The 11,576-nt window shown below is 37.0% G+C and overlaps 1 protein-coding gene across 10 annotated transcripts; it reads right to left on the bottom strand.

Annotated features, from left to right (window-relative positions):
- Positions 1-1,684: 1,684 nt before the first annotated feature.
- On the bottom strand, positions 1,685-7,924 carry foxh1 (forkhead box H1). Of its 10 annotated transcripts, XR_013795729.1 has the most exons (6): positions 7,721-7,809; positions 5,826-6,264; positions 4,476-4,580; positions 4,352-4,379; positions 3,320-4,279; positions 2,465-3,268 (listed from the first exon to the last, which is right to left on the bottom strand). XR_013795729.1 is itself a non-coding variant. In XM_079595770.1 (5 exons), the coding sequence occupies exons 2-5, from the start codon at positions 6,189-6,191 to the stop codon at positions 3,432-3,434; spliced, it is 1,347 nt and encodes a 448-aa protein (XP_079451896.1). In that variant the 5' UTR covers positions 6,192-6,264; positions 7,721-7,809; the 3' UTR covers positions 1,802-3,431. The 10 variants fall into 10 exon arrangements, 5 of the variants coding, with proteins under 5 accessions (XP_079451892.1, XP_079451895.1, XP_079451893.1 ...); XR_013795726.1 differs by having other exon boundaries at positions 1,685-3,268; positions 3,320-4,379; positions 7,721-7,924; XM_079595770.1 differs by having other exon boundaries at positions 1,802-4,279.
- Between the last annotated feature and the right edge of the window lie 3,652 nt (positions 7,925-11,576).

The raw sequence follows: 11,576 nt of genomic DNA, 5'->3' as shown, positions 1-11,576 counted from the left end.
TTAATATATTATATTAATTTAACATCTGAATCTAACCATGTCATGTCAACAAATGGAAAAGTCAGACAGCTATTTATTGTCAAGTTTATTGCCTTTTGCCCCAACAGTAGATTCACTTTTTACCCCAAATGGATTGGCTATGGCTCATGACTAATAGCCTATGTTCAATTTAGTTTTTTTTTGTTTTTTTTTTAACTCTTTACACTCTAAAGTCTGTAAAAATTGTGCCCAAGGAACTAAATTACTGAAGGACTTTTCGGTTTCGAATTATTGTTTTGTTTTGATTACTTTTTTAACATGTTTTTTATTAGCTATTATTGGTTTTATTTAAACCATTAACTCACTTAAATGCCTCCACTTAATATGTAGGCTAATAGATTTAATTGGTTGACGTTTTTTTTCAAATGTGATTTGATTTCTAATATTATTTACAAAAGTTCAAAACTAAGGCAATCTAAAAGCAGGCTAATAGGACAGAAATCATGAATAATTTATTTTCAAACGTATGAGCATAATTATCTTCAAACGTATCATTACGTTTAAAAAAATATTATATTACTGGCATAATAGGCCTAATATGTTTAACATGGTTTATTTTCTTATTTTGAAGCTGCTCATGCCTAACTTTTTTGTGGCCTGGCCTCTATGGCGGTAATCTAGCCTATACATGTTGTTTGTTATATTGGTTGTGTGTTTGTTAAAATGTTAATTTATTTTTTTGTAGGCTACTTGATTGTTTTCTGTATAGGCTATTGTGTGTTTTATTGAAAACGAAATGTTTCAATCTCAAACCCTTTATGAACGCGATAGCCATAACAAGCTGTTTCGGATCTTTTCCGTTTAAGCGATATTTACAGTTCTTATCACATATTTTCCTTGTAGGCTAATATCACTTGTCTGGATATTCAATAGCCTATTAATGCATTAAACAAAATAATATGCAGATTGAGATATAGCCTACGCATGGAATATTGTTATTTCGTGGAGAAGACGGATTTTCGTGCATTTTATTATATAGGCTAGATTTGATTATAGCCTATAGCCTAGGCCTAATTATTCATTAAAACATTAATGTAAACGCATAGGCCTATTTCAAATGTGCTTAGAAAGGTCCTTTGTCTAACACGAGATATATGCTACTAGTTTTACTTTGAGAAAAATGTATAAGGGCGTTATTTTTCGAGAATATCATTTCTGTCACACGTTTCTTTTGTAATTTTCATTTATTTTGGTAATGCCAGTATTACAGCAGCATTGGAAATGCAGGCTGTTTATGGAAAACATCATGAAGGATTTTTAAAATCCATTTAAAATGATTATAGACTATTTGATATTTTAATCAAAATAATAATTTTAATACACATTTTCTCAAAAAAAGAGAAAAAAATCCTAAAGTTCTATTGTCATAATTCTACGTTTTCAAGCAATAGTACCACCAATTCTATTTTCGATGTGCTGTATCATGTTCTAAGCAATAATTACGATTTGGTCAGTTGGTTGTGATTTTATTTCAATTTGATTTGTTCCTTCTTTTTTTGTTTTAAGGTCCAGTTAGTTTTCTTAGATTTTGAATTAAAATTGCCCATTTTATCTCCACAATGAAAACAATGTGGATATTGGGTGAAGTTTCTGAATTAAATGATGTGTGCTGAGCAAAACAAACTTACTGTAAATGAGGTTCAGTGTTGATTGAGCCTGTAGTTTTCAATATAGTTTTTATAGCATTTTTGTGAGCAGCACAAATCTTTTGAAATACAGAATATTGTTTTAAAAACACCAATAAAATAAGTTAAATCAGGTTGCATTTGATTTATTGATCTCTTAATTTTAAAAATTCCTGTCAATTTCATCACTGGGTTCAAGTAAAATAGCGATTTGCAGGGTTTCTCAAACCACAAAGTTATGATGTGACTGTCAGACAGTAACAACACATGATCAAAGAACTCAAGAACCGAACATTTGACTAAATACATAGCAAAAAAACAATAACAAACATGTATTTTCTGTGAGAATGTCTCACATGCTTTGTAATTGACACTTCAAAATTAAAACTAAACAAACAAAAAAATCCTTTGGCCCACTTTCCCTTGCAAACATGTGTGTTTAAACACTTTTAAGATGAAATCTGTATACAGGAGGCTTCTGGACATGTTTCCATGGGATTCCACCTAAAACTACATATAGTCTGACTGCTACCATGACACAATAATAATACAATAAAGAAAGACTTCACAAACTTCAGTGGAGCCAATTTATCAACCACAAATGCTCATACTAAAGGTCCATTCTAAAGAAATGGACCTGTAAGAGAGTGGAAGTGTCGGGGGGGGGGTGAATGAGTGATTTGAGGGAGGACAGGACAGAAAAAAACAGCAGGAGGTGGTGAGGTGACGTGCACCAGACGGAGGGACAAGCACAGACCACCATTAAATGACCCTTAAATTCAATTACTCATTAAATTGCTCAATATGAGCTTCTGGACAGTTTTATGCATGCATGCATGATCAAAAGGTGACAAACATTCATTTGATGACCAGATTATTAACAAAACAAAAATCATAGTTACAGCACCTATACTCCACAGGGACACAAAGTTGTGATAAGGCTTAGAGACACAGTGGACTGATAAAAAATGGCTCTAATTACAGTTCTTCAAAGTGAATGCATGCCGGAAAAAAAAAGCGCAAGACTGGATCTTATCAGTTCTGTCAAGCCTCCACAGTTGTTATCAGAGCCTGAGATTGGACTTTTACCGAGTCGGGGGTGAAATGAAAGTTTTAAACACAAATTGGGGGAAGAGAATCAGGTCAGAAAAGCCATACAAAAGTCAAGATTTCCTAAAAAATCATGTTTACTCTGCAACATATAAAAAGTGACACATTCATGGCAGAAAAGCCAGTCTTTATGTAAACATTGCAGGTTCCTTACAGATTCAAAAGTACACATTCACACACAAACATCCCTAATCCCTACAAATGTCTAGCACAATATATCTGGTCAATTCATCGGAAGTTAAAGCAGCCACACACAATTTTTCAGGCTTATAAACAGACAACATTCAATTGGTCATGTGAAGTATTGCATTATCCCCAAACACTACAAGGGTACATTCAGGAAACAAGAGCAGCTAAATGTAGATGTAGAAATGTAAATCTCTTCACTGACATTAAAAGTCTGAGGTAGTAATTGTGTCAAAGAAAGTCATGAGTGGACGAACAGTGTCAACATTGGTCGGGTAGAATCTTTGGTCAATATTGGTCCGTCTTAACTCCAGTAACAGTTCAGTACAGAGGGATTTCCTCAAAGAATTCCCTGAGACAATTCACAGATTTAGTTATCATTTTGTGTGTTGAGCAGCATTAATGCAAATCTGTGTGTGTAAACCTGGCCAGTGCCAAAGATGGGAAGTTTTTCCAGGACTATTATGAGATTTAAAGAGAATATTTGCAAAGGGAAGGTCCGTTCTGAAGGGCATACTGGTTTGGAGTTGGGTGAGAAGTCTGATTGTTGGAGCCAAGCGCATCGAACACACTCTTATTGGGAGGAACAGATTGCAGCATGCTGTCCAAGTCCATGAGTAGGGGAGGCGCTTGAATGGAAACTGGCCCACTTGGTAGAATGGGCCAATAAGGGTGACCGATCAAGTGTGATGATGTGACGTGCGCACCACCGTAACTGTAGAAAGGAATCCCGCCCAGTGGCATAAACGGGTTTCCGTTAAAGCGCATGCTAGGAGGGGCTACCGCATTGGGCGGGGTGTATTTGGCGTAGGAGGTCGGCAGCTCCCACGGAGGAGTGATGCCGCGCTTGGAGCTTTTGTTTGGCGGGGGGCAGGAGTCACTGTATCCATCTGAAGTCGATCCTCGATCACTTGACCTTTTCCCGACAAGCGTCACCCCTCTCCAGTCCTCGTCGGACAAATCTGACGCGGGACTGACGGAGCTGGCCGACGAACTGCAGTTGTACGAGGCGTTACAAGGGCGAGGTGGAGTGGCAGAACGAGTGTGTGGAGGGGGTCCAACACCCCAACATTCCCTCTCTCGAACCCCCTCCCCAGCAGAACTGGCAGGCCTGAGGCTATGCAGGAGAGAATCTATGGCAAACGTAGAGTCCAGTTTGGGACGAAAGGGGTCCTCTGATGGGGGCGGGCTGTGACGGGTGGGAACAGGGGGTAATGAAAGGTCAGCGGGCAGAGGTTTGGACTTGTTCGACGGAGCGTAACCTTGAAAGATGTACGGGGCCAGGTCCTGGGCAAAGATGGTTTCATCCTGACGGGACACTGCCGTATTTTGTCTTTTCAGCAGCTCCAGGGGAATTCTGTTCACTTCTACAGTCCAAAAGTTACCTTTACCTTGGGGTTTACCAGGATCCTTCAGAACCTAGAGAGAGGAGGAGAGGGCAACAGGATAAAGTCAAACTAACATTAAACTAACATATAACGTAATTTATCAATTACTTGAAGTCAACACACACACCTTCACAAAGCAGTCGTACGAGGACAGGTTGTGTCGGACCGAGTCCCTCCAGCCTTTGTAATTCCCCTTGAAGAACGGAAAGAGAGTGCTGATCTCCTTCAGAATCTGTTCCATGAAGACAATTTGTTGATAGTTATTTAAAACATATGATAATTATTGGCCACGCCTTCTAAACTGCACAGATTCAAAACAGACAGCTGATAACTAAAAATACATAAATGTTAACTTCCTGAAAAAAAAAACAGTATGTATGCAAGTATACATACATATATACATATATAAATCACATTTTAAAGTGTTATTTTCTGTGGGGTGACATTTTATACATGTAAAAACGCACACTTAATATTATCCCGAAAAAAAGAATATAATAGGCTATAATATAGCCTAATAATAATGTGTTTGGCCTAAATGACCAAATACAGGATCTACGCAATTTTAATCAAAGAAAATGTGGAGTCCAATCACCTGCAGGTTCTACCTCAATTCATCAACAAAGATTCACAGGAGTCACTCTTGAATAGTCAGCACACTGTGAATCCCGATCGTGGATTCTTACACATTGCGACATTTCGAAACAATCGCGTAGTAATTGTGGCACAGTGTGATTCCAGCCAGAGATATCAGCATGATAGAGTATCGCCCTCTGCTTTCACTATTCACAACACAAACCCCATCGAGATCCAGACACGAGACAGATTACGGGCCCCAGGCAATAAAACTATAAAATAAATAACAATAAAATAAAACTCACGTCACGTGTAAACTTAATGTAGGCTAGCCTATAGTTTCTTTGTGGAAATAAACGCCAGTGTTGTGATGGTACAATTAGGCTAAGTTTTATATTACTTTTCAGGTAATTCCTCTGAATAAAATTTGTAAGTGGCCTATAACACTAATATTCATTTTTGGAACCTTAAATCTGAAAGGATCTAATAAGATCTTAGGCAAAACGAAAAAGTAATTCTGCGGCACGGTTTAGTTAGGATAATAGTTTAATCTGAAACGCTGAAAACTCTTAAATTAGAAAATAATTGATGACGAAACATGATGAAATATTACATTGTAAAAATATATATTTTGAAGTTTTAATAAAAGTAGCCTAAATTATTGGAGTAGGCTAGGTTAGGCTACTTTACAAGAAAACATTTCTAGGCTACTTCAAAAATATCACGTTTAAATCAATGTGCCGTTTCTTTGTAATCGATTGTGAAATTACAGTTCCTGATCGAGAATTGTTTATGCATCTTTTTTCAATTAACTGATTATGAAACGTAATTTGCATTCCCTGTTGGATTTTGACCAAGACAAAAAAAAGTTGCGCGTTGCGCGCTTGTGAAAGTGACCAACCTCTGATAGCGTGAGCTTCTTCTCCGGAGAGTTCTGGATGACCATGGCAATCATCGCAAGGTAAGAGTACGGTGGTTTGGGATAACGCTGATAGTTCTTCTTCTTTCCTCCGCTGGAGTTTCCATCCTGCAGTTCCCAGGCGCTCCGATCCAACGGTTTGCCTCTATAACAGGAGTCCTGCGCCATCCCTGTGGACTTATCCAGTCGGCCGACGAACTCCAGCAGTGGGTTTGTGGTGCAATGACAGCTGGGGTTGGAAGAGGAAAAGCTGGTTTTGCAGTCAAGGTGATGGTCGCATTGGGCTCCTGCTCCTACAATGATCACGGGTGGTGCCAACAAGCCCGGACCCCCCCAGTGCTTTGTCATGCTGATGTAGAGGGGGAGGAGGGAGGCAGGGATGGTCGCTCCTCAACCCCTCAGACTGCTGGCTCCAGGTCAACTATATTTGAGCAGCAAACAATTCACAGTTTCATGTCAATCCCGCTGCGTAATGGGAGTGAGAATGAGGCGCGATGCGCGATCACCGCGGGGGAGGAGGGGGAGGACACGATAAAAATCAGCGCTCAGATTACCTGAAAGACATCTTAAGTGGCCTATCCATGATATGTCCTACACGTGTAGACCTTTCTCCACAAATCATGCAAATAAGAATAACAAAATCTCGAAGTTGGTCCTTTTATAGGTGATTATGCTGGGTGGAAGATAATGGCCTAAAGACTAAAGTAAGCTTCTGTTGAAACGAATCAATGTCACAGCAGAAGAAGTGCACCAGCTCCTAACTATGAGATCCAAATAAAGATTTCAGATTTTCGGGTAGCTGACATGCCATGACAGTGACAGCATGTGTGACATGCTATAGGCCTACTCCATATACAACAACAGTTTAGTGAAATATGTTTTAAATCGCATTATAGGCTATAGGCGATCTAAACCATCCAATTAATGTGCGATTATAACTCTAAATGAATGACTATATTACGCTTTTAAAATCCATTGCCAGCACACCACAAAAGTTCCTTAACTGTCAACAAAGGCAAATAAACACACACACACACACACACACATACATATATATATATATATATATATATATATATATATATATATATATACACTTGAGGAAAAACACATTCCCATGCTGTCTGTCAGAAATTAAGAGGTGTGAATAATAAAATAATGGAAACGGCAATACACAGATTAACACCCAATCCACAATCAGGAAATAACTGCAAACTACTTTGCAGCATTGTCACGCTATATCAATACACGAATCTGATGCTTATTGCGTAAAAAGTTAGTTAGCCGGATTAAACATCGAAATGTGGAAAGGCAACTATGTGAATTTCCCCAGGCCGCAAGAAAGGGCTTTTGGGGATTGGGTTAGGTTTAAAGCAGGACTCTCATAGCCTATCTCAGCAAGACAGAGAAAACAAGTTGGATTAGAGAGAATCTCTTCCGTCCCGGGGGTTCAAAAACACAATAGTGGGATAAGAACTAAATGTATCACACCGAGAGTCTGATAATCGCCTTGAAAACAGATTGACAACACTGACTACTATTGTAGCACGTTTATTGGGATACTCGTCTTTCATATGCGTATCTCTTGAATCACTGGTTCCAAATAAGTAGCAGGTAACAATGAACTGGACTTTTTTTTTTTTTTTTTTTTTGGTTTAAATATTACGGAACAAAATGGTGTAGTAGTAGGCCAACGAATTTTATGTTAAGGTCAGTGTTAACTCAGACGCGATTCATTTATTTCACATTAGGATAGGCTTGGTTTATTTTCCACTTTACCTTATACACTTGTTTGAAATATAACAAAGAAACATTTGAAGTGATGTCAAAGGAGATGCTGTTGCTGTTAAACGTGAATGAATGAACGCGTGTCTTACCTGATCACGCGCTTTCTGACTGTTTGAGAACAATCTGCAGCTCGTCTGCGTAATGATGACGTGACGCTGTAATCAAACGAACACTCAACGCTGATTGGACGAACAACTCGTCATTTACTACCGTAACGAACCTGTCCAAACCAAACATTCGCTGCAAAATCTATATAGGCCTACCCTTCATATTTACTTACTTACTACTGACTTACTAACGTGCTTATAAACGGAATATTTAAAACAATAAAATAGACAATCATTCGTCCTGACAATCAAGTCATGCACTAAGAGTTTTTATTGAACATTTAATAAAATAAGAGCAAAAACAAAACAAATACAATAGGCTATGACACAAATAATCAAAATTACAGAAACTAATTTGCACATAAGATTTCGATAGCCTACTGTATTTTAATCAGGATCTGTATACCTGTAGTACCCTATACTGTTTAGATTTAGTTCTTATTTTGTATGAAATCAGTGTTGGTTCTTCACTGGTGTAAAAACAGTGTAAAAAGTGGTAGCCTATAATATAGATCATGCTGATGGAAAGTACATGCTATTTTAAATTTAGATTAATCTCTCTTAAAGTCTAGATTTGTGCACTATAACGCAAACAGATACTTGTGTGAGGAAAGAAGAAAACCAATGAAGCTTGTGAACAAAATATGGGAGGTTTTGCATTTATAACTGCACAACTTTAATAAACTTTGTTTCTTGCATTAATTCATAACTAGCAAATGAAAAAGTTGGCACACATGGTCTGAACCATTAGTGAGTTAGTGGCCTAAATTTGAGATGTAGGCCTAAGTAACAGAAGTGGCAGCATGCTGATTTGCCAAAGATTTAGCTACATAATAAAATACTCATGAGGAATATAGGCTACATCTTGTAATCAGTAAAGCGGAACTGTCTTCACTTCAGCCATGTAAAGAAAAGCAGAGGACTCTATTTCCTGCGTCCCTCTGGAAAAGATCAGAAGAAGCTGTGAGGTCATTTCAGGGGTCACCAGATTAAACACTTGAGGTGAGGTTAGTGATCTCATAGACATTCCCATTTTAATCTTTCCCCTTAAATAGTTTTTTCCAATTTCAGTATAACATTAAAAGTATTTAACCCGAGGCTCATCATTTCACTTTTGCCTGATTCTGGTTTATATGACCCAATGTTCCGCTATTATTCAGCAGTTATTGCTGACTAGTGGTCATGATGACCCTTTTACAAGCCCTGGGGGTTAATAAACAGATAAGCTGTGTGTAACCTGCCTGCTGTGAGGGCTGTCCATGTCTAACTCAATCTAAATCTAAATTATAATAGGGTCAGATCTGTACTTCCAGAGAAGCATTCTTTAATCTGTTAACATTTTCACCAATAATCTATTTTCTTATATGTAATGGGTATTTTGGTAAATGAGTTGGAAATTGCATGATTGCATATTAGCATTTGAATTGCCTTTGGATTCTTTAAGGTTTGTTTGTTTTAAGCTTGTGTGAGACATTGATTTGAATTTTCAGTCCTGAAATTTTTGCAATCCTGTTACCAAAAGTACTGGAAAAATGTAGAAAATAGAATGAGATGATTTACTTTTCTTCCCAGCATGCTGAAGTAAGGGCCTGGATTATGTCATGATGTCCTTTCTTGGATTTTACCATTTAATTTCATTCATTCATTCATTCATTCATTCATTCATTCATTCATTCATTCATTCATTCATTCATTCATTCATTCATTCATTCGTAATGGGGGAATTATGTGGTAATGAGATCAGCACAAAATGTGGGACACTGATCAACATTACTTTGTTAAAACAACAGTTAATTTTACTATATCCACCTGAAACCCAGGCACAGGCTTTTTCCCCTCTGTAGATGACATTATATTTCAGCCAATTTCTCTGTGACCATACAGTTTTAAGTCCTGTAAAGAGCACATTCAGGGTTTTTTAATAGATACCAATTGTTTGAAAACGACAACTCCCTCTCCTTTAAAAATGACTGACATTGACCGATTGATCAAATTTAGCACACTTTAAATCTCTCAGGAAAACGTTATGGGGTTTCAAATTAGAATACGACTTACTGTTACGAAACAGGGCATTGATTTCATACACGACCTCTGTAGAAGACATCAGGATTTATGTTTATCAGGCATTTTAGGGAGACACAACAAGACATCAGATATCATTATTCCTATATGAGAAAATGTTGCCAAGTTATTACTCCTATTATTACACTTCATTACATGTTGACCCAAGAACCCATTAATATACCAATTATATGTATAGCCACATTGTATTGAATGACTACCCATTTATGGCCATTTTGCACACACATATTGCATTAAGTAAAATAGTATATGAAATCATTCTGTTGTATCTTTCACAACATACTTGAGAATCATCTTTTTAAGTTTTGTTAAAGATTGCCTGAAACCCAAAAATTGAGGAAAATAAAAAAGGACTAAAATGAGGACACAGCATAAAATATGAATAAAATGTCTTCTTTATATACAAAATAATATACAAAATAATGCTATAATAAAATGCAACACAAGTGTATATAACTGCTTAAAAAAAAGACAAAATACATATAAAATACAAAGTCCTATACCCTTTGAAAAACAACAATATCGAATAATTAAGTTTTTTATATATTTCTGAAAGAGAGACTTTAACTTCACATAAACCTATATGGACAATATAGGCCCAAGTCCTGCTGTCTTCAAAACCAAAATAGGTTTTCACAACCATTTGAGTTCTCCAAAGAACCTTTCAAGGAACAGTTCTCAAAAGAACCATATTACATTTGAATAATCCATTTTCTATGGAAAACTTTTTGTGCAATGTCAAAGGTGAAACCCTTGAAGCCAATAATAAACCTTTATTTTTAAGAGAGTCGTGTATTGAGTGTTGATTTTCAATGCACTGAGACAGTAAATGTGCATAAAATCCAATTCAATAAAAGCTTTATCCAGAGTCAGGGGATCTGTAAGTCATTTAGCACCAAGTTCCCAAGTTTGATGGATTTTGTGCGAGGTTGTTCTGCTCCCTGTTGGTGCCACCCATTACAAGTCTTCTCTTATCTGTCATGCACTAATAAGGCATATCATTCTGTGGTATCATTACATTAATTAAGTAGCTCTCCTGAGACACACAAGTTTAGCTTGTACTGAGCGTGTGGTAGCTCGACTCTTTGCCTCATAAGCAAAATACTCAAACTGACAGTAAATTGGCTTCAGTTGTGCCAATAGTAAGGTATAGGAATAAGAAACAGTTAATTTACAATTACAAGTCACCATAATGCATGAATCCTTTTGCATGTGATAAGAGTAAATATTAGGTGTGCTGCAGTTACGGAGGTAATCAACTTTTCTATTTTAAGGTCTTTAAATTGACTAAATATGATATCTTTGAGCATTTTGTTGAATTTGGATGGTTGCAACTGCTACAACAGACTTCATAGAGTGATGACGCTATAGGATGTCCCTTGCAGAAAATGGTGGTCATTCTTTTCCTCAAAGATCTCAAAGTTGGAGAAATATCACAAGATTTGCGAGCATCGTGTTGAAAATGGATGCTTGCGACTCCAAATTGCTACAGTAAAATGTATTCAGGCAAAGGCTATTTGCAACTACACAACACAAAACAATATTTCTCCCCGTTCTTTTCATAGTTATGTTTTTTTTACGGTAACGCCCCCAGTATTTAACACGTTGCAAACAAAGGTTATTTCACCCAAAATGAAAATTCAAATAGTATCTCCAAAATTCTGTCATTTTTCCTCACCTTAAGTTGTTCCAAACCTGTATGAGTTTATTTCTTTTGTTAAACACAAAATAATATATTTTAAAGAATGTTGCTAAC

This window comes from Phoxinus phoxinus (assembly GCF_949152265.1).
Source record: "Phoxinus phoxinus genome assembly, chromosome: 21".
Lineage (NCBI taxonomy): Eukaryota > Metazoa > Chordata > Actinopteri > Cypriniformes > Leuciscidae > Phoxinus > Phoxinus phoxinus.
Note: the sequence above shows the minus strand (reverse complement) of the source record. Positions and strands in the feature narration are given on the sequence as shown.

Excerpts from the sequence above, each read along its gene's own strand:
- foxh1 (XM_079595766.1), bottom strand. The coding sequence starts at position 6,191 with ATGACAAAGCACTGGGGGGGTCCGGGCTTGTTGGCACCACCCGTGATC. Across the intron at positions 4,581-5,825 it reads AGAAGCTCACGCTATCAGAG|ATTCTGAAGGAGATCAGCAC; the intron begins GTTGGTCACTTT and ends TTCATGGAACAG. Across the intron at positions 4,380-4,475 it reads CGTACGACTGCTTTGTGAAG|GTTCTGAAGGATCCTGGTAA; the intron begins GTGTGTGTGTTG and ends TCCTCTCTCTAG.